The sequence below is a fragment of the Vombatus ursinus genome, unplaced genomic scaffold, assembly GCF_900497805.2.
Source record: "Vombatus ursinus unplaced genomic scaffold, bare-nosed wombat genome assembly UNPS02011431.1, whole genome shotgun sequence".
Classification (NCBI taxonomy): domain Eukaryota; kingdom Metazoa; phylum Chordata; class Mammalia; order Diprotodontia; family Vombatidae; genus Vombatus; species Vombatus ursinus.
The window spans coordinates 5,933,216-5,956,317 of NW_020951209.1; the positions used below are offsets into that span (position 1 = coordinate 5,933,216).

At 39.9% G+C, this 23,102-nt stretch overlaps 1 protein-coding gene across 8 annotated transcripts in view; it reads left to right on the forward strand.

Moving 5' to 3' along the window:
- CRACR2A (calcium release activated channel regulator 2A) overlaps nucleotides 1–22,529 on the forward strand; it is a 221,257-nt gene extending 198,728 nt beyond the window's left edge. For 6 of the 8 annotated variants that reach the window (XM_027856428.1, XM_027856427.1, XM_027856432.1 and 3 more), the window contains 5 exons: nucleotides 532–613; nucleotides 821–935; nucleotides 13,986–14,087; nucleotides 18,432–18,508; nucleotides 21,906–22,529. In XM_027856428.1, the coding sequence (XP_027712229.1) occupies nucleotides 532–613; nucleotides 821–935; nucleotides 13,986–14,087; nucleotides 18,432–18,508; nucleotides 21,906–21,996 (467 nt within the window). In that variant the 3' untranslated portion in view covers nucleotides 21,997–22,529. Of the gene's footprint in view, nucleotides 1–531; nucleotides 614–820; nucleotides 936–5,985; nucleotides 6,198–13,985; nucleotides 14,088–18,431; nucleotides 18,509–21,905 lie in introns of those variants that run through there. The other 2 variants (XR_003568605.1, XR_003568604.1) reach the window with 2 other exon arrangements.
- The last annotated feature ends 573 nt before the right edge of the window (nucleotides 22,530–23,102 follow it).

The following is a 23,102-nucleotide window of genomic DNA, read 5'->3' on the forward strand; positions in this document are numbered from 1 at the left end:
GTTCTGGTGTTGACCCTTACTAAAACATATCCCAAGACATATGCTCTCTAGGCAGTCCCTATAATGATGATGCCCACCATGCCATGGATGGCAAGGGGTGGGAAGAGCATTGTGGGTGGGTAACCAATCTATCTCTAGGCAAAAATATGAAATTTGACTTTGATTCCTTCTAATTCCCTCATCCTCCCCCATGTATTAGTTAGTAGAGTTTATGGTATGGCCTCTTCCAGGGATGCTTGCATTTCCAGAGAAGACTCCTAAAAATCTTTCAAGAAGGAAGTTAGTCTTCTCTAAGTTTCCCCCTTCCATGAGGGAGGGAGTAAATACAGATTGGGCACGCTACTTCAGAAAACAACCCCAGCTGCTTCATCTCTCTGAGCCTTGGCTTCCTCATCTGTAAGATGGGAGTAGTAGGTGATTTCTAAAGTTCATTTTAGCTCTAAATTTCTGTGATTCTACAATTTAAGATACAAACTATGCCCTATGAACAGGCCCAGGCCAACACTAACAGGCCTTGTTTTCACTTTGCAGGGCTAGATTACCAAGTAAAGACATTGGAAGTGGACAAATCCCAGGTGGCCTTGCAGCTGTGGGACACAGCTGGGCAGGAGAGGTGAGGAAATGCTCTTTGCTTCCACACTGTCATCCTACTTTTTTGGTCTCAACTTAACCCTCTTCCATGTTCTGCTTTACCTCCTACTCCATGTTGAGTGGTCCTCCCAGAATCTAACTGAAGATCTATGTTCTTCTAATTCTTTGGGGGTTTGGGGGTGGAGTGTTACATTTCTGACAGAGCTGGGGGGGGACCCATTATCGGCAGGTATCGCTGCATCACCCAGCAGTTCTTCCGCAAGGCAGATGGTGTCATCGTGATGTACGACATCACAGACAAGCAGACGTTCATGTCCATCCGCCAGTGGCTGACAAGTGTTGAGGTAAGCTGATACCCTTACTTGAGCTCCTAGCAAGTCAGCAAATGTTAGTCACAGTTCATGGCTGTTTTTTGTTCTTTTGTCTCCCTCTCTGCCTCTTACCTTACCTCAACCCCTACCTTCCTACCTTCAAACATCCTAGAATGGTCTTCCTTTCTGGCAATTAATATTATTATTATTATCTAAATAAAATAAATATAAAATAAATAAAGTTATAAAAAAAGAGGGTTCCACTTTTTGCAATCTGGCTCAAAACTGGCCTATTTCCACAAACCTTTCCTGGTTATCTCTCACCATCTCTATCCTCTTCTTTCCTCTGCATCCCCTCATCCCCTAATGTAATTAATTTATACTCTACATTAGTACATTAGTATACTCTATACATTAGTATAGGTATATGTATGATATGCTGAAAATAACAATAACTTTAGAGTTAAAAGACCTGGATTTGAGTCTTGGTCCCTTTAACAAGCTGTATGATCTTGGCCAAACTATTTTATTTCTCTGGGCCCTGGCTTCCTCATCCATAAAATATTTTTAATATCTATACTACCTATTTCTTGAGGTTATTGGGAGGATTAAGTAAGAAAATGCAGGCGATAGAATTTTGAGCCCATAAAGCACTATATTACTATCACTGATTACCACCCTTTTTATGATGGCATCATGTAACAGATCACAGCATAGGCTTCCCAGGACTTCCAGGTGATTAAAGTCTTTGGATAAGGTCCATGAGAGACCAGTGTCATACTGAATTCCTTGGTAGCTGTAATGAGATTTGATTATGAGACTTGAACTATAATAGGAACTTGATTTTATTTGTTTATGTCAGTTCATATATTCATTTGTTGGACAGCTAGGACGTACAGTAGACAGAGCACTGGGCCTAAAGTCAGGAAGTACTGAGTTCAAATCTGGCCTCAGACACTTACCAGTGGTGTAACCTTGGGCAAGTCACTTAACCCTGTTTGCCTCAGTTTCCTCATCTGTAGTATGATCTAGAGAAGAAAATGTCAAACCACTACAGTACCTTTGCCGAGAAGACCCCAAATGGGGTCATGGAGAGCCAGGTACAACTGAAACGATTGAACAACAACAAAATATTCATTTGTAACAGTTATTGTACACGTAGTGTGTACCTGGCACTATACTAGGCTCTGAGGAATATAAAAATTCTGTATAGTGCCTACTGATCCAAGGATTAAGATTGAGTATGTGCCTATATAACTTTGGGCAAGTTGCTTCACATTTAGGACCTCAGTTCTCCACCAAGCTATAACAATCTTTGGTTCTTAGATCTCTTTTCCTTCATATATTCTCTGTCATTTCAACTTTTTTAAAAAACTTTTCAAGACCAAGGACAGTGTGGACAAATCAAAAGATGGGAACAATAGCATAACAGAAGTAATTCTGTTAAGATGGGGGTTGGACCAGATGGCACAAGATCCCTCTTGCTTTAAGAGATATAATTCTTTTCACTGCTTAAGAGGTAATGTGTGTAATAAAAGGACAACAAACAGAGGAAAGGTTTTTTAAAAGATCTATGAAGATGTTCATAACAAATTTTTTTTTTACCATCAAGGTCAATGGGGCCATCCCACTTGTACTCTAATGATTTAGTCCCACATATGTCTATAGAAGACATAGAAATGGAATTAAAGAGGTCAATGAGGGGAAATCAGCTGGATTAGGTCAATTGTACATAGAGGAGTTGAATGTTGGAGATGACAAGCTTTTGAGGGCTTTGAGAGACTGGCTCACAGAGTTCAGGGCACTTTCTACTAGGCTACACTAAACCATACTGGACATTGTAAAAGATACAAAATTAGGTAGAACACCATTTCTGTTCTGAAGGGCATATGAAAGAAGAGACGTCAAATCCATGGGAAAAAAATCTTGGATTGTATCAATATTGAAAAAGAAGACTAAAAGAACATTAGCAACTACCAATCTATATGCCTATTTTCCCAACTCCGTATACTTTTTGTGATAATCTTATAAACATGTATCAAGAGCTTCCTTAGTAAAAGTATTAGTAGGAAACAGTCTAGCTTTTGTAAGTGATATTCTACAATGGACAATATCTTTACCACCAAACAAGTGACTGAAAGATGTAGCGAATACAAGATCTCACTCTTATTTTTGTTGATTATTTTAAAAAATTAGTTAGATTCAATGAAGCAAAATATAGCCTTAAAGACTTTCTTCCAGCAAAATGTCTCCATGCTTGCATTAAAATTATTCAGAATTACATGAAATAGGAAAAACAGAACTAGCCTTGTTAAGTGATCCACCATTCATTAATATTTTAAAAATCATGAAAAAGGGAGATTTATGGTTGCCAAAGATATTTTCTGTGGTCATGAAGGAATGGAGGAAATCTAGTGCCTATTGAATAAGACTAGAGGGGGAAGTCCCCCAGATGCTCCTGTTTGCACATGATATTGTATGATCTGAATCAGGCCCTGGAACATTTCAGAGGAAGAAGAACATGAGTATTTATGAAATACCTACTTTGTACAAGGCACTGTCCAAAGCACTTTACCAGTATTGTCTCATTTGATCCTCACCACAATCCTAGGAGGATAGGTAGAGAGATTCTTGGAGAGATTTGTAACCACTCCAAAGAGTTTAGAAACCTCCAGGAAGCCCCACATAGATGGAGAATGTCTATTGTACAGATTATCACATGCAGTTAGATGGACAAACCGTAGACCTTTCCATTATGAAGAGAGAGAGAAAAAGAAAGAGAAACACAGAGGAGAAAAGATACAGATATAGGTTGTTCATGAGTGAGTTCATGCACTTGTTTATAAGTAACTGAGTGTGTGTGTGTGTGTCTATCTGTCCATTTGTCTGTCTGGATGGATACAAATGTCTACAAGTGGATAAGTTAGGCCTAGAATGAAACAGGAGAAGAAGGTAGGCTAGATTGCCTTTGGGAATTTGTGGAGCTCTTTTAATGATTCCAAGCTTCTCCAGCTGACAAAAGCCCATCTTTTTAATGCTATTATTCTAACAACATTGCTGTATGACTGTGAGTCATGGAACACTCACAGTCTCTGCAGAATCAAAAATGAGTATCTCTCAGAGGGCAGTGGAGAAATTGGAAAGTAAGCAGACTACAACACATTAAAAAAAAGAACTTAAGAAGTGGAGTAGAGAATATCATCAGAAAAGTGTATGGCAAAGAGAAGTGCTAGTCACATGGTAAGAGTAAGAAATAACTGAAGACTCGGAAGGAAGGGAAGGAGGGAGGGAGGGAGGAAGGAAGGGAGGAAATGTTAATTAAGTGCCTACTATCTGCCAGGCATTATGCTACTAAGCATGTTCCAGACATCTTATTTTGATCCTCAACAACAACCCTAAAAAGTAACTGCTATTATTATCCCCATTTTTACAAATGAGGAAATGAGGCACTCAGAAGATAAGTGACTTAACCAGGCTCGCATAGCTAGAAAGTATCTGAGGCTAGATCCAAGCTAAGGTCTTCATGACTCCAGGAAGCGTGTAACTCACAATGGTACAAGATGTATATTCTATCACACATAGGGTCTGTGCTCAATCAGTATTGTTGACTGACCATAGTTTTTCCCCTCATTGTTCAGTCACATCCAACTCTTTGTGACCCCCATGGAAAATAACATGCTAGGCCCTTCTGTCTTCCACTATCTCTCAAAGTCTGCCCCAAGTTCATTTTCATTCTTTCCATGACACTATCTATCCATCTCATCCTCTGCCATACCCTTTCCTTCAGTCTTCTTCAATCTTCAATTTTCTTCAATCTTTCCCAACATCAGAGTATTTTCCAACAAGTCCTGTCTTCTCATTATGTGGCCAATGTGTTGAAGTTTCATCTTCAAAATCTGACCTTCCAGTGAATAGTCGGAATTAATTTCTTTAAATATTGACTGATATGATCTCCTTGATATCTAGGGGACTCTCAAAAGTCTTCTCCAGCACCATAATTCAAAAGCATCAATTCTGTAGTGCTCAGCTTTCCTTATAGTCTAACTTTCATAGCCATATATTGCTTTATGGCATAAAAAGCCATAGCTTTAACTGACCTTTGTCAGTAAGGCGATGTCTCTGCTTTTTTTAGTGTGCTGTCCAGATTTGCCATAGATTTCCTTCTACGGAGCAAGCATCTAATTTCATGGCTGTAGTTGCCATCTGCAATGCCAAGAATAAAAAATTTGACACTGCTTTCATTTCTTCTCCCTCTATTTGCCAGGACGTGATGGGACCGGTTGCCATGATTTCCCTATGCCCTCAGAAAAATTGTAACTAATTTCTGGTGCTTCTTGCCAAATTCTTTATGACTTAAGATATTATTTCTCAAAATTGGTGTGGCATCTATGATGAATCATGCATGAAATACAACAGCCTCTTAAGAACTGAAATTTGAAAAGGCAACAGAGAAGATACATGTTGGGTATAAATAGGCCACAGTGGACTGACAATAAAAAATTGTGTGCAAAAAGTGGCATAACCTAAAAGATAACATCAAAGAAATGGGCCAGTCCTATAGTGAGAGCAAAGGATAAGAGATACACAGCTTTTGTCTTCCATTGACAAGCACTTCATGTTAATTAGCCTAGAAGGTGAAAAGAACCCTGGTCTTCATGTCAGAAGGAGTGGGTTCAAATCCCAGTGCTTCCACTTACCAGTATGACCTTGAGCAAATCATTTAACTTCTCTGAGCTTCAGTTTTCCCAACAGGAAAATGGAGGCTATAATAGTTACCTATCTCACAGGCATGTTGTGTAGAAACACCCAGCAAACCTTAAAGTGCTTTACGGATGATAGGTAGTTAGGATTAGACATGGTGTTTGTATTCAGCATAAATATACATATTTCCTCCACTAAAGCCCTAGTCAGATGCCTCATCACAACATCCAGATAACTATCAGTTCTCAAAGCCCAAGTATACCCACTGGACTCTAACAGGTCCTACAAAATTGGAAGGTCTTGAACAATGGACCAGGAGGTTGATTATCCATCTGTCATTCAGCCCAGTTTTCTGTTTTCTCTTTCTCTTCCCAATACCTAGCACAGTATTGTGTATGTGGTAGTGGCTTATTAAATGTTTGTTGAGTTAAATGGAGTTGAATCATCAGAAGGCTGACCACTGAGTAATGCACCTAGAGGGCTGGAATTTGTGTGACGGGGAGGAGCCCCCAGCCCCCATGAAATCACAGCTCCTCCATTCAAGCCTCGTGAAGAAAGCAGGAGCTGTGTCGTGTAAAGGGAGGCATGTTAAAGGTATGGAACACTGGCATTATTGAGACACTTGTTTTCAAGGCTCCTGAAAAGCTAAGTCAGTCTGCCTTGGCAACCAGCAATCAGAGATGTCAGCTGATGTATTAAAACCTGACACCTAATTTGACGGAGGGGGGTACTGACAAGCAGTTCTTTGTTTTTGTGCTCTACCATATTTTTTCAGAGTTCTAAGTCACTTGAATTGGCAAAGGGAAGACAGAGGGGGAGATCTTAATAACAGCCTTCAAGTATTTGAAGAGTTATTATTAAGAGAATGGTGACCAGCTGTTCTTTATTTCTCTCCTCCCCCGAAAGGCAGAACAAGAAGGAATGGGCTTAAATTGCCGCAGGTTATACAGAAGAACACATTTTCTGCTGTTAAGAGAACTGGAGCAGGTGTCTGGGAGTGACTCCTAGAAGGCTTCAAGGAAAAGTTGCCCCCCCTACCCCAGCTCTGCCCCTAACTAGCTATGTGACATGGGAGAACTCACTCACCTCTTAAGGCAATTCTTTGGTGAAGGAGATCCTAACATTAAGGTTGTCATAAGTACAGTCTTCTCTCTGGCTGTAGAAGGGTGGATGAATTTCTTATTATGAAGTGGTTATTTTTTTTTCTTACATTGAACAAAAATCTGCCTCACTGTAACTTCCTCACCCTTCCATATAGTAATCTCTTATAGTCCAAAAATTCTTGTAACCCTTGTCTAAAGCCACAAGGTAGTCCGTATTTAATGCTGTCTCTTCTTCCTTGATGAAGAGGTCTCAGGAAAGAAGAAACAGGATTCTACTGAAAGTCCTGGATTTGGATCCTGGATGTGTCATTTGCTCCCTAAGAAGGCTTGAACAAGTCACTTCCCATCTCTGTGCCTCCATTTCCTTTCCTGTAAAATGAGGGGGTTGGACTAGATGCTCTCTAGGACTCCTTCCAGATCCATATCTTGGTTCCTATCACCATACTTGTTTATCTCCGTCCCCTACTCATCTTCTTTCAGTTACTACCCTGTAGACTCTGGAATCCCTTAGGAATGAGATTAGAAAATTCCCTACAAAAGGAGTCTAAACTTTTGACTAGCTACTTGCTGTTGATTCTTCTTGGTTACAATTATTTTTAGTGCATTTCTCATAACTCAAAGCACCTAGAAATCTCTCTGGCCTCTTTCTCCCTTGGAGTCTTCCATGCCCACTGGAGTCAAACAGATTGACCCAACCTAAAAACATTTGGTACCCATGCCAGGGAGCTTTGTAAATGCTCTTCATACCCCATGTAAAACTCAGGATGATGGGGCAAAAGGGACCTCAAAGATCATCTGGTTTAGCCTGTTCATTTTACATATGAGGAAAAAGAGGCTCAGTGAGGTAGTGACTTGCCCTAGACCACACAGCAAGTTCATGGCAGTGCCAAGATTAGAAACTTAATCTCTGTACTCTCTCTGTTCCACCTTATGGCCACTCCCTGTGTCCAAAAGGCCCCTGTTGGAGACTGCATTTGGTGATACTAAGGTTCCTGGCCTAGCTACATCACCACCCTGCCATGGGAGCAGCCCAATTCTTCTCCTCTCAGATCACATGTGCAGGGCTGCTTTTCTCACCACTCCTTGGTTGCTAGCTAATTCACATTGCACAGTCTTTGTGAGTGGTGGCACCTTACAGCACAGAACAAAAAATAGCACAGTTGGAGGTTTGGTTTTGTTTTTTTCCATGTTCCAAGTTGAGCTTGAAGTGCTGGCAGTTTAGAATGAACTACACAAATAAATCTTGTTTTGACTCATAGTCCAGGGGCTGGATAAATATGGAAACCCCCAAGATATAATTTTGTAGTCATTTTTCCTGAGCATAACAGCACATTTTATTATGCAGAGAAATTTTTTTGTTCTTGCTCCAGAGAAACACCGGCACTATCCAGGCTCAATGTTTTTTCTTGCCTTTCACCAAATATATATTGAAACACACATACACACACACACACATATTCACACCACCTCTCCCAAATATAACAACTCCGTGTTCTATACGAAAAAGCAGGCTGCCTTTCTGAGTTACAGCCTGTCATCTTTAAAATCAGAAAGAGGTAGGGTTGTGAATTCCAGAGTCTTGTCTTCCACATTTTTAAAATTCAGAGAAGACCACAAGAATTATCATAAGGTTGATATCCTTATGATATCCTTATGATCTCAAAGCCAGGAGGGACCTCAGTGATCACCTTCTTCAGCCCCCTTATTTTATTAAAGAGGAAGCTGAGACCCAATGAGAAGGAACTTGCCCAAGATCTCATTACTAGTTATCAGAAGAGCCTGGATTGGTATCCAGGTTTGCTAAGGAGAGTCTATATGACTGTTTAAAAAGTTGAGGACTATTGTTGTTTATCTTTCATTCTAGAAGAGGACCAAGGACACCACAAAGGTGATGTCTTGACTTGTGAGTGAATTGGATTTAAGTGAAGCAGAGCTGTGCAAAGTCATCAGCCTCATTCTCTCTTCCAGAGTCATCAGAATACAGAATACAGTGGCCAGACAAAAGTCAAGACCACTGATGATGGCCCAGGATGCACTGAGTGATCTAGGCCTTTCTAAATTAAGGTTTTTCCCAGATCTCGGTTTGTCTTAGGCAACACCCATTCAATGACTAAGGGCTAGGTAAGAATTGAGACAAAAGGTGGCCCAATTTAACATCAAAAAATTATCAGTCTGAGAGAGGAAGGCCTTTAGAGTTTCTGGTCAGAATAGAAAACAGTTGCTATTTACATTCATTCTAAGCCATGAAAACCTAGATTTTGGCTTAGTATAAGGAACTGTTTCCTAACATTTCTTTAAGATATATTGGTCTTAAAATAAAGGCGGCTGCCCCCTAAGGAAGTATGCTTCCTGTCCCTGGTGGCATTTGAACAGAGGGTGCCTGACTGCTTTTCAGGAAAATCAAAGAGGAATAAGTGTTGGATTAGATGACCCCACGTGTCTCTTCCAACTACCAAAATTCTCTGATTTCATGACTCATCAGGTTGCAAAGTCAAAGGCTGACAAGGGATTTGTTTGAAATCTATAATATTATAAAGAGTGTGGGAAGAGCAAACAGAGACTTGTTCATTGAATCACAGATCACAGAAGACTAGAACTGGGATCACCACATGGTACTTAAAAGAACATTCTATGGGCTTTATTCACCCTACAGAGAGCAAACTTAGAGAACTCACTACTCCAAGACTTGGGATGAGTTAAAATGTTCAAGGAGGCATATGTGTAAGGAGGGTATGTATAAATTGAATAAAATGATGGACCTGTAAGAGTTTCCTTAGGGAAAAGAGAAATGGGAGGTGGGGTGGAGAAGGTAGATAAGTATGTATGTGGGTAGGGAAGAGGGAATGCCTTAGTTTTGAGGTTGGTGTAATGGAACAAAACTATTGGCCCACAGACCATCTACTAGGGCCTTGATCAGAGATAGAATCTTGGGTTAGTAGGACTATGGCTCTGATCTAAGGTGTCAGTGGTATGGAAGCTGGAAGAGATCTCAAAGATCATTTAATCCAATACCATGAGGAACCTGAGGCCCAGAGAAGTGACATAACTTGTCCAGAGTCACACAGTGGCAGAATCTGTAATTAATCCTATGCTCTCCAAATCCAACATATCCTTCCTCTGATACTTAATTGTTCCAGAACCACAGGCAAGTAACTTTACCTGACAGAGCCTTAATTTCTTCATCTGCAAAATTAACCTAATAATACTTTACTACCTCCCTCATGGGGTTGTTATGAAGAAAATGTTTTCCAAACATTGAACTGCCATAGAAATATGAGCTCTCAAGAGATGAGAGGACAGAGATATTGAGAAGAGAAGTAAGAAATACAAGATTGAAGAGCAAATTGTTTAAAGTATAAGGAGTCAATGTTGTGTAGTGGAAGGAGAACAGGGCTTATACTCAGAAGACCTGTGTTCAAATCCTAACTTTGCCACTTCCTATGTGCCCGTGGGCAAATAATTTAATCCTGCTGAGCCTCAGTTTCCTCATCTGTTAAATAAAAGAGTAAAACTTGGTCTTTTACTTCTGGCTTCCATGAGGAGTGCATTGTGGGAGAAGTATGAGGACTTGAAAAAAAAGAAAGAGTTAAGAAAGAAAAGGCAACTGTATTGATGATTTCAATGGGGGTAGGAGGGTAGAACTCAGAGTATATGGTCCTGTTGGGGGGGTGGGAACAAAGATTGAATTTCAGAGGGAGAGGTTTGGGCAAACTTGGGAGAAAGAAATGAAAATTTAAAGAACAATTTCCAGGTTCAGATTCTACTTCTGGCTTCAGTGAGAGAAAGGTGAAGAAGGATGAGATCAAGAAGTAGGGACCTGAAGAGGAAAACTCAAAGAGAAGGTAGTTGGCAAAGCAAGCTAAGTAAGATGAGGTGAAGTGAAATGAATTGTTGGGTCATTTGGGAGAGTCATTTGGTGAATGAGGCAAGTTGATGAAATAGGAGGTTGGGAGGAGGAGGAGGAGAAAAAGTGAGTGTGGCTGTGGAATTGTTGAGAATAAAAGAAAGAAAGTTGGGTGTAAACTGTCATTACTAAAAGGTAACTAGAGGCTATACAAAGTTTTTAACCAAATGTTTAGGTATAAATAGGTAATTCAAAAAACTAAGGCTAATAGTTTCAGTCAGTATGGCAAGCAGGCTAAATTTTGTGGTGTGATGTAGTAGCTCCCAAAGTTAATGTGATATTGGGATGCATTAGGAAAGACATCAGTGACAGGTATAAGAAGGTGATAGTTCCTCTGTATTCTGCCATGGTTAGGTCAATTCCAGAATATTATGGTCACTTCTGGTTGCCACATTTAAGAAGGACAAGATAAGATGGAGGGCAACCAGGAAGGTGAAGGGCCTTGGAAGGAAGTGGGGATGTTTAGCTTAGGGGAAAGAATCCTTGGAGGTGGTATTGGAGGAAATGATAGCTGTCTTTAAGTATTTGAAGAGCTATCATTGGAAAGAAGGGTCAGACTTGTCCTTGTTCTGTTTGCTCTCAGAGGACAACAAGTAGAAGCTACAAAGAGGCAAATTTAGGCTCAATATCACAATAAACTTTATAATAATTAGAGTTGTCCAAAAAATGAAATAGGATGATTTGGGAAGTGGTGGGTTCCCTACTCGTTGGTTATGTCCTACTAATGAAATTCTTTCAAGATCTGAGTTGCACTAATCAGGGGTGGGGAACCTGCAGCCTCCAGGCCACATGAAGCTAAAGGTTCCCCACCCCTGGTAGATGGTCACTAAGGTTCCTTCTAATTTTTAGTGTATATTTAAACCTTTATATTTGAGATTGACAAAACCCATAGGAGAGCTTTAAGGAGACAGGCATAGATCTAAAACTGGAAGGCACCTCAGAAGCCATTTTGTCCAACCACCCATGCTTTACAGATGAGGAAACTGAGGTACACAGAAATTAAGTGACTTGCCAAGGGTCACACAGCTATTACGTATCTGAAGAAGGATTTAGACCCAGTTCTTTTTGACTCCAAGCCCTCTGCACTGCACCACATTGCCTCTAGGTTGGATAATTACTTGTTGAGAATGTTGTAGTTAATATTCCTTTTGGACATAGCTTGGACTGCATGGTTACTGAGATTCCAACCCTAAATTCTGTAATTTTGTTGATCACTGAAATGCCTTCCAGCTCTGAACTTTCATAAATGCTGTAACATATTATTGTACTACCTGAGATGGAAACATTGTGATTAATAGAGTGCCAGATAGCAAGAAGAGGTAACTATGCTTATAGAATGAGAACTCAGGGGAAAATAGAAAGTATTCCAAATATCTTACTGCAGTTTTAAGATTTGGTTATTAAAGCTACGCTAAGACTTTTGGGATACCATGTACTTAGTAGAAGATAGTGCTATGCAGTATTTTATTGTAAACCCTTTTGGAACTGTCTCTCAGTCTCTCTGAGCCCTACCTCCCCATTCTGTAAATAAGTTATGTATTATTTTAAACTATTGAAACTCAACAAAATTGACTATATTATTGCATATAACCATTAAGGGTTCATTGAGAATCTTCAGGTATAATTGTGAATTAAACTTAAAATTATTATGACTATTAGATGAGATTTAGCCATTTATTTGGAATTATGAGGATTATTAAAAGAATTCATGAAACTATTAGGTTTTGTAGCTTCTGTGACTCCACAGCACCTCTATATAGTTTTTTCTCTTTAATTTTAAATTCAGTCTCTAGAAATTAGCATGAGTTGTCAAATAAGTATTAAAGTGCTAATTAAATTTTTTCACAAAGTAAAAATAAGAGCTTGCCCAGGGTTATTAAATATGGACATTATCATTTTTACTCACATTGTATTTCAGCTTGCTAGGCCCACTTTTCAAACTTGGGGGAGAGGTGAGTCTTGTGGGTTTGAGGAAGTGAATACACAGATATTCTGTTCTAAAGTCGAGCTATAGGAGCTTTATTGGAAGGTGGCCATCATGCAAGTGAATTGCATAATTACCCTATATTAATTCCTTAAATAGAATAATGATAATTATATTATATAATATTACATGAATAGCAATATAATATTGTGATAATGATTTTTTAAAAAACAAGTTACATTTAACCTCTTTAAGGTTTACAAAGCTCTTCCTTAGCATAGTTCCTGACACATGGGCTCTTTAAAGCTTGTTAATTGATTTTTCATAGTAATCCTCAGAGGGGTTCAGAGAGCTTTAGCAACTTATAGAATCTTGACATTTAGAATTGAAGAGAGCTAGGGAGGGCATCTAGGCTAACACTGTCATTGTACAGACTTACCTACACATGGTCTCACTTGAGCCCAAGTCTACTGACTCCAAGCATGGTACACTTATAAATCAGGAATGTCTTTTTCTAGATGGAGTTCCTTTTAGACACAGGCAATCCAGAAAGGAAATAGCTGCAGAGCCCAGAGTGATAGCTTCTGCTAAGGTACTCATATTCATGTCCTGGGGAATAATCGTCCATCAGGACAGCCCTCTGGAAAAGTTCCTGAGAGGGCATCTGCAAACCTGGATGGACTTCCTGGACCCTTACTGTTTACTGCCTATAGCCCTGGCAGCTCTGATATCTCTGGGAATGCCTTGGGCTGTCCTTGAAGGTGTGGGTTAAGGGGCATCTACAGTTTTACAGGGCCCCAGTTGGACCATGTGTCGTCTGAAAGTATGTAACCTAGGTTACATTGCCTACCTTCCCCCTGCCCCTAGGTTACGTTGAGCCAAGGCACACCTACCTACACCCCTCTGTGAGTATACATGGCACTGACCCAGTTACATACATGTATATGTACACATATATACAATACACATATGTACACATACACATATATATGCATACATGCATACACACACACATTATATATATTATATATATATATATCTGTATATATGTTTTTTTTCCACTGACAGACCTGATAATTATCATAAGAATTAGAGCTAGGAGAGACCCATGGAAATCATGGAGACTAACCCCACCTTATTTTACCAATGAAGAGACTAAGGTCTGGGGAAGGGAAGTAACTTCTCCAAGGTCAAGTAAGGAAGACAGCTAGGACATTTAACTCTAAGGTCAATGAATCTTGGAAGTACTTGGCACCATCAAGCCCTGCAGAGGAGCCTGCATTCCCATCTCTTTCCTTTTTGATGACTTTACCTCCTGTAGCAGAAGATTCTAAACTGCTGAGGATTCTAAGCCCCATTTCTCACTTGGAAACCAGCCTTTGTCAGAACTTCTGGGCTCTGCTTTCTATTACTCTTGGGTTCGATCTAGCTGGGGCTTGTCTGTTCTACAGGAAGCTGCGGGAGAGAACATTCCCATCCTCCTTCTGGGCAATAAGGTTGACAATGAAAAAGAGAGAGAAGTCCCCCAGGGACATGGAGAACGTCTTGCTAAGGTAAGGAGTAGATACCTCTGCCTGTACTACGGTCAGTTGTGAAAAGGATTCCTCCTGGGGAAAGTCACAAGTGATCAATAGAACTTGATTAGAGGCTACATGGAATTGAAGGAAATCTCTCAAACCTTCAGTAGCTCGAAAGTCAAGATGAGGGGGATGAGATGGAGGGACAATTCCCAGGAAGGACCACTAAACCAAATGTGCTTTGAAAACAAGCATAAGCCTGCAAGCCTAAGAGAGCAGTGAAATAAGACCAGGCCTAATGAAAACTATCCAGTGACCCCAAGGGGGAAGTGATTCCTTGGCTGTTTTTATTCCCTGTCTGTGGATTTCTGGACACTCTTGTGTCTACAGGGAGTTGATCAGAGCTTTGGTGGGAGTGGCTGAACATTTGGTTAAAGGAAGGTACATATGATAGGGAAGGAGAGCTGGAGTGAGGCAAAAAGAAGGGTAGGTCTAGCTTTTTGAGGTGTCAGTGGAGGGAGCTCAAAAGTTTTTTTGGAAAATGCTCTGCCAGGCTATTGCCTAGGTATGTGTGTGGAGTTGTAGCAGGTTTTCTCTCTCTTTCTCTCTCTCTCTTTCTTTCTTTCCCTCTTTCTATCCCTCTCTCTCTCTGTATTAGTGTAGTTGAGAGAAACAGACAGACTCATCTATAGAGTTACCACAGTTCTCGAGAAAGACACATTCCATGAGACCCTGAAGTTTTTATGCTGTTAAAGACTGGCCACTACTGGGGGTAGAAAGAAAAGGAGCATATCAAGGGGTGGGGGAGGAAATGTACCCTGGGACTAGGTTGCTGTCCCCACTGGAATAGGGAGAAAGCTTAGAATGGTTTTGTCTGTATCCTGACACAAGGGGAAGTATCGCTGAGTATACATCCCTGAGTATACAGCTACATAACCCCTCAGGGGTCTAGAGTTAACCCTAAGGGGTTGTGGGGTCTTTCTCTAATGCTTGTGACCCTATCCCAGTACAGGCTACCTAATCTCCAGTGACTCACTCCCTGTTCCTTTCAACCAATTAGTATTGATTAGCTTTTACAAAGCAGTATTTACTTCAAAGATATACCAAGAATGGGAGTGAAAACATTTCCCCCAACACCTGGAGGGCATACTGTCCACTAAAACAACTTAGTCTCTATCTTACATGGAGATCTCAGACTTAACCTGGTTTCTACGGTTTCACATCCAAGTGCAACATCACTGCAGGGTGAGCCCTTGTCTCAGCTAGGTCCCAAAGGCCATATTTTGGGAGTATCAATGTTAGACTGGCTAAAAACCCAGCCTGGGCTTCTCTCCAGGGCTCCTAGACTTTGGGTGACTCAACCTTCTTGTCTGTAGAAACTCACAAGGTCATAGCCTACAATTTCCATCTAAAACAGATAAAAAACAAATACTGAGACCAAGAACCAAGGGATATCTCCACAGGCCGCAGGAATACCTCACATGAGGAGGCTCCCTCTGCCCCCCAATTCTAGTAATGTTGGTAGGGCCCATCAAAGGGCTCCTCTTCACAAACCAGTCACAATACATCTGAGCATGCCCTAAATCTCTCCATTACACATGATTACAATTCTCCTGAAGCAGGCTCTCCATTCTTCCACACGGGAATTGTACCAGTGGCATTCTGTGCATGATCATCAGGAGTGGTATCAATGGTCACTCTTCTGTTATGTGTCACAATACCATCTTTACCAACATTAAGGGTCTGTTAATATCAATAATCCATCAATTGACGAAGACCTTGGTATATCATCTTTGAGAGACGCAGTGACCCCAAAATTGATCTCCCTGAAGCCAACCTAGAGGCCATTCATACTGTCATCACATCATGCCTGGGCAGTGGTACTAACCAGCTGGTTAGTCTCCTTGCCTGAAATCTGTCCTTATTCCAATTCACCCTCCCCCCCAGCTATCAAAATACAGGTCTGACCATACGAGCCCCCATTCAATAAATCAAATAAAAAATCCTTTGTTTAGCTCTTAAAGCCCTTCCTACCCTTCCTTCTTCTTACTCCTTTCTCCTTGTCATGTACTCTTCAATCTAATAACTCTGGCCTACCAGCTTGTGACACACTGTTTCATCTCCCAACTCTAATCATTTTCACTAACTGTCCCCCATGCTTAGAACTCCCTCCCTCTTCTGTTCTAGCTCCTGGCTTCCCTCAAGTCTCAGCTAAAGTCCCACCTTCTACAAGAAGCCTTTTCCCATCCTCAGTTTAGTCTTCTTTCTGAGACTATTCCCAGTTTATCCCACATCTATCTAATTTGTGTATGGCTGTCTCTCCCATTAGACTGTGAGCTCTTTTTTTTTTTTTAAGGCAGTTGGGGTTAAGTGACTTGCCCAGGGTCACACAGCTAGTAAGTGTCAAGTGTTTGGTCTGAGGCTGGATTTGAACTCAGGTTGTCCTGACTTCAGGGCTAGTGCTCTATTCGCTGCGCCACCTAGTTGCCCCTTGTGAGCTCTTTAAAAGATTATTTCTTTTTGCCTTTCTTAGTATTCTTAGTGCTTAGCATAGTAGCAGGTATGCTTATAAGGTAGCAGGTGTTTAAAAATGCTTATTGACCGATTAACTGCATTGGAAGAGACAGGTGAGTTCTCTGTATCTGTGAAATTACTATTTGTGTCATTAACTATCATCCTAGCATATAGCCTGCTTGAAAGAAGGACTAGGCAAATAATGAGTCACTGAACCAAAAAATGAAAGTAGTTAGCTAGCTTGCTAACTGTTAGAAAAATAAACAACATAACGGATGTGAAAGGGATTTGAAAAGGATAAGGTATATATTCTCCCAGGCTCCCTCCTCCAAAAAAATGCCCTAAAACCAATGTCAGGCATTATTATTACAGAATCATAGACTATGAGGGCAGAAAGAAACCAGCTCAGCAGAGTGATAGCACTGGCCTAGGAATCAGGCAACCTGAGATTGAATTCTAAATCTGCTATTAACACGCTATATGATCTTGAGAAAGTCATACGTAAAATGAGGTTAGACAAGACATTATCTAAGTTTCCTTTCAGTTCTATGAATATGTTACCTAATCCAACCTTTTAATTTTACATTCAAGAAAGCATTACTAGTGGTAGTGATGTTAACTTTTGGTGCTTATAAAATGCTTTTTTTATACATTATTTCATTTGGTCCTTATTTATCCTGTGGTATCAATAGTGTATGAATTAATGTTTCTGTTTTGTAGATGGGTAAACCAAGGCTCAGAGAGGTGAAATTTTTTTGCCCAAGGTTACATAGCTAGAAAGTGACCGAGCTAGGATGTTAATTCAGACCATACTGATGCTTTTAAAATTGTCCCACAATTTAAAAATTGCCTGTTGGGTAATGGCTAAACAAGTTGCAGTATATGATTGTGATGGAATGCTATTATGCTATAATGCTATAAAAAATGATGAGCTCAATGATCTTAGAAGCTTGCATGAAATAATGAAGAGCAAAATGAGCAGAACCAAGAGAATGTTGTATACAGTAATAGCAATACTGTTTTAAGAACAACTTTGAGAAAATAAGTCATTTTGCCTATTATTAATTCCCAAATTAACTATAAAGGACATATGAAGGAAGACATTATCTGTATCCAGAGAAAGGACTAATAAATAGAAGTATGTATAGAATGATTTTACATATATATGTATACATATATACATATACATACATACATACATATTTGTGTCATTGTAATGGTAGCCATTATAACGTCTGGAGTGGGGTGTGAGGGAAGAAAAAGGGGAAAATAATTAGTTACATGATAAATATATTATATATTTAAAAGGAATAGCAAGTTGTACATAATAGATTTGCAATTTCACATACAATAATCTTTTTTTCTATTCTACTATGTTATAAAAATGATTTTTTTTTACTTCTTAAGTTCAGAATAAAATAAATAAAATTTTAACAAAATAAAAGTTTATTTACTAACAAAAAAAACCCTTCTTTTAAAATTGCCCTACAATCCATAGCATAATGAATCCTTTTCATAAAGTAGATAAAGAATGTGGAACAACCAAACCTAGTCGTGACCCAGTCTGATGTGGGCAGTTGTACAGCCCTTCCCACAGGGCAGAGGTAGCATTATCATGATGATCATAATGGTAAATTGCCAGTATCCTGCTTGATACTGTCCCACACTGGACCAGGGAACGTGAAGGATATAAACTATAAATAGAGAGAGGCTGAGTTAGGGAGTTGTGGGGAGGAGCTAGTGAGCCTTAATAAAGACTGTACAGGATTCTGGATGAAGGATGGCGGGATGCTTTCATCCCTGATGTCTTCTCTAAGAAACTGCATCCTAAGCACTCCTCCTTTTCCTTCTGTTTCATGGGTCTAGGAGAATGATTTGATTTTCTACGAATGCAGCGCGTATTCAGACTATAACGTCAAAGAATCAATGCTTCACCTTGCCAGGTAAAGAAAAAAAATAACATTCTACCATGCATAGGTAAAGAAAAAAAAATAACACTCTACCATGCATAGTGTAATGAACACTCTACCATGCATAGTGTAATGAACGTCAAAGCATCAATGCTTCACCTCGCCAGGTAAAGAAAAAAAAATAACACTCTACCATGCATAGTGTAAATGAGAAAAAAGAATGTTTAAAGGAGCAAAAGAATGAGGAAAGTAAATCTTCTTGTGATTCAGATTGATGGTAGCCATTGTGTAAGCCTTCCCCAAAGGACAAGGCAGGACTAAGCTCTGTTGTCTTTAGATGGAGAAGGTCCCATCCGTCTCTTCAGAGGAATAGAGCAGAGGAAAAATACTGACTAGACTTAGAATAAGAGGGCTTAGAGATCCTAAAAATCTCTCCCTTCAAGAGATTGGAGGAGTGTAGCAACCAATGGGACAGGGCCTACTATGTATGTTGCATGTAATAGACAATTTAAAAATGTTTGGTGAATTGGATTGAATTTGAATTTGCAGAATTTGGGATCAAGGTTTAAAGAAACCTCAAGGATGGTTTTTCTTTTTTTCTATCATTTTTTTTCCTTTGTTTTTGAGCATGTGGGTCCAGAAGCAATTCTATGGAGAAGTTAACCTGATGTGTCTTCTTACTGTCTTTGAACAGAGCTGCTGTTAATAAAGGCATTGTCCTTTGAAGTGAAATGCTTGTTTAATATGTCTGAAATCTGCCCTAGTGAAATGGTATAGGAAAAAAAAAGAAGAAAATCACAGGTTTCCTAAAGAAAACAAATGTCAGAGAGAGTAAGCACTGGGGCTGTTTCGCTGGTCATTATTTTAGTCTCTTCATCCCCATCCCAAGACAAGGCAGTTTCCACCATACTCTGAGAATAGCATAATTCTAGCATAGTCACCTTGCAAGAAGGTAAACTCAAGAAGAGATAGGGCCACCTTCAGGCTAACGGCTTTGCTTCTAGATTAGATATCATTCTAACTTTTGACAGCAAAGTGGAGCCCCAAAGCATGGGGCTAATCATCACAAAGTGTGGTCAATTACAGGGGGTGCAGGTTCAGTCCAAATGGATAGAGGGTTTAAGTGTGGAAATGATGAGAGATGTAGTATTGGAAGATGTCACCCTGGTGTCATGGAAAAAGTACTAACATACAGGTCAGGAGACCTGGGATCATGCCCTATTAATCTCACAGTGATTAACTGTGTGACTGTGGGTAATATTCCCACTACTCTCTTGGCATCAGTTTTCTCATCTATAAAATATGAGAGTTGGAGGGAGAAATAACATGGGTAGAACGCTAGATTTGAAGTCAATGGAAGTAATTCTGTTGCTTCTCCAGGTCTCAGTTTCTCCATCTGTATAATGAGAGGGTTGGGTTATATGACTTAATATCTCTTCAAACACTGAATGCTATGGTCTTATGTTCCTTGGTTATCTGACAGCCAAAGATAAATAAGACTGGCCTTAATACACTACAACACAATACAACATAACAAAACACAATACAATATAAGAATTCAAGATATATCAAGTTGTTGTTGTTTGGGCATTTCAATCATGTCTGACTCTTCATCACCCCATTTGGGATTTTCTTGGCAAAGATACTGGAGTGGTTTGCCATTTCTTTCTCCAGCTCATTTTACTGATAAGGAAACTGAGGCAAACAGGGTTAAGTGATTTGCCTAGAATCACACAGCCAGATTTGAACTCAGGAAGATGAGTTTTCCTGACTGTAGGCCCAGTACTTTATCCACTGTACCATCTAGTATGTGTAGAAGTACACATGCTAAGCAATAGGAGAGAAAGGAAATTTAGATCAAACGTGGTCTGTGCTCTCATGCCTAGTTGGAGATAAGACACCAACATGGCTAACTACCACACACACTATTCCATGATAAGTTATTCAAAGCATTGGAATAATAGAAGTAGTGATTTACGTAATGTGTTAGGCTGTAATGTGCTTCCCACACATTAATTCACTGGAGCCTTATAACTGCAGAGTGGGTTAGGTGATTCAGATGTTATTATCCCCATTTTATAGTTAAGGAAACTGAGACCCAAAGAGATGAAGTTACTTGCCCAAGGTCACACAGATAATAAGTGACCAAGCTGAGATTTAAAAGGAAGCCAGATGAGAATGCAAGAATAATCCCCTGGAGTAAAGCAGAAGAGGCTGTGATAGATATAGGAGCCAACTTGGCCTATTGAAAGTGTTGCCCAACACTAGCCCAAAAGCAAGTCCTGAAGACAGTTCTCTTTAGCCACCCATACTGATCCCACTACCACACAGCACATTTTGGTGGCTTGGCCTCATTCCTAAGGTCTTACTGTATCCAGTGGAGAGTTAGTATCAGTGGGAAGAATAATCAACTAGGAGCCAGGAGATATAGTCTTAGCTAGTCTCAGAATGACTCATTATAAAAGTTTGGCCATACCCCTTAACCTCTCTGAGCCTCAGTTTCCACATCTGTAAAATGGAGACGACAGTGACATCTCCCTTGCCAAAGTCTCAGTATTGTCATAAGAAAGCAATGAGCTGAGAAGACATCTCCTCCCCCTCCTTTGCACAGGCTAGAGTCCACAAATGTAGTACATTGCATGTATCGTTAATTTTTTTAAAGAGATATTAATTGGCTTTACAAATTTTTTCTCATTATTTTTCTTATTATTATTTTGCTTTTATGTGCAATATTTTTATTCTTATACTGTGTTATAGAAATGTATGTTTTATCCCATAAATTAAAAATTAAATAAATTAAAATTAATTTTTTCCTCTTTTTTTCCTCTTAAAAATAATTCTTTGTTATAAAAGATAGCTCTCTGGGAGGGAGAGGGATACAGGAGAAATTTAAAGGATGTAAAAACATAGATAAAATGAAAAAAAAATTAAAAAAGAATGAAATGAACCATTTAATGAATGAACAAAGCATTTATTAATATTAATATTAATTATTCAAATTTATTTTTATTATATTAATAATATTATATGATATTTATTATTATATTAATTATTCAAAGCACTGTGCTAACTGCAGGAGATATGACTAGAAAGGTGAGACAGTCCATGCTTTGAAGGAGCTCACACTGAAAAGAATAGAGCTTTATATGACTATAAGATACCACTACTGTTACTTGAAAGTCTCTGGCACTCACATGCATGTTACCTTGTGGCTCAACCCACTGGCTGACATTGTAATCACAGATCAAATAGTAACTGCTACTTTCTAGCTCTGTGGCTATGGGCGAGTCATCTCCTCTCTGTGAACCTCAGTTTCCTGGTCTCTCAGATGGAGATAAATAGTACTTGCACTGCCTACCTCTATCCTTTACTATGACTCATCTGAAGGTTGTTCCTCCCTGACTAATGACTCATCTTCTTCCTTTCCCAGGATCCTCAAGGAACGAGAAGACACTGTGAGAGAGAATATCATCCAGGTCCACCATCAGCCCAAGAAGAAGTCCTGCTGTGGCCAGCAGTAGACTACCCAAACTGTGCTTTGAGTTCATGACAGGTCCCATGTTAGATCCAGAGTACGAGTTCTTTGTTGAAGCCACCAGCCAACATATGGCCAGAGCTTGATTCATTTCGATGACTCACTCCTCGTCTTTGGGACAGCCTGATCTCGTGGAAGCCACTGTTAGACACTAGGGGTCCATTTCCCCCCCTCATCCCTCAAGCCCAGATGTCCATTTAAAGCCTGGTTTCCTATGGTGAAGAATGGGGTGGGGATGGAGAGGGAAGGGATAGGCTTGACAAAAGTCACTATGTGCTTTTCTCCATCTCCCCTCTTCTTCCCTAGCCCAGGACATTCTCAGCATTGTAATAGCCCTGGCATTTTTTATAGGACAGATTTGCTGCTTATTGGATAGCAACCTGAGTCCTCCTCAGGGACTATATCAAGGCACATTTTCTGGTAACTAAACTGTCTCTGTAAGCATTTCCTGAGCCTTGATCTTATTTAGCTGTGTTTAAATTACTTCGACTCAATAAAGATTTCTTATGAAAATACCAAGACTAGAGCACTCATATTCCCTGCCCAAACTTTTCCAGGCTGCCCTGATAAAAAAAAGTCATTGGGACTCTTCATTTATTATAAAAGGTGGGGCAGCTAGGTGGCGCAGTGGATAGACCATCAGCCCTGAAGTCAGGAGGACCTGAGTTCAAATGCGACCTCAGACCAAACACTTGACACTTACCAGCTGTATGACCCTGGGCAAGTCACTTAACCCCAATTGCCTAAAAAACTAAAAAAAAAAATTTATAAGAAAAGGAGGTGGGACTAGATGGTATCTCAAGACCCTCCAGATCCTTGTGTAGCAGCAGGGCATAGGCTAGACCCCTTGCACTAGCCCATCTCTGACCCAGGATGAAAGAGGCAGTATCTGAACTATTGCTTTGGGGCCAGTGACCCTGCTCATTTTGATTGTTCACCTTCAATTTCCTTGGAAGTGTGCCTTACAAAGGACCCATGGCCATGCCACCAAACCTTCACCTCCCCCTTCCTACCCCCACCAAGCTAGACGGTGGGCAATTATACTATATCAGGAGTTAGGAAAGTGAGCTTATTTGATACCCAATGTAGATG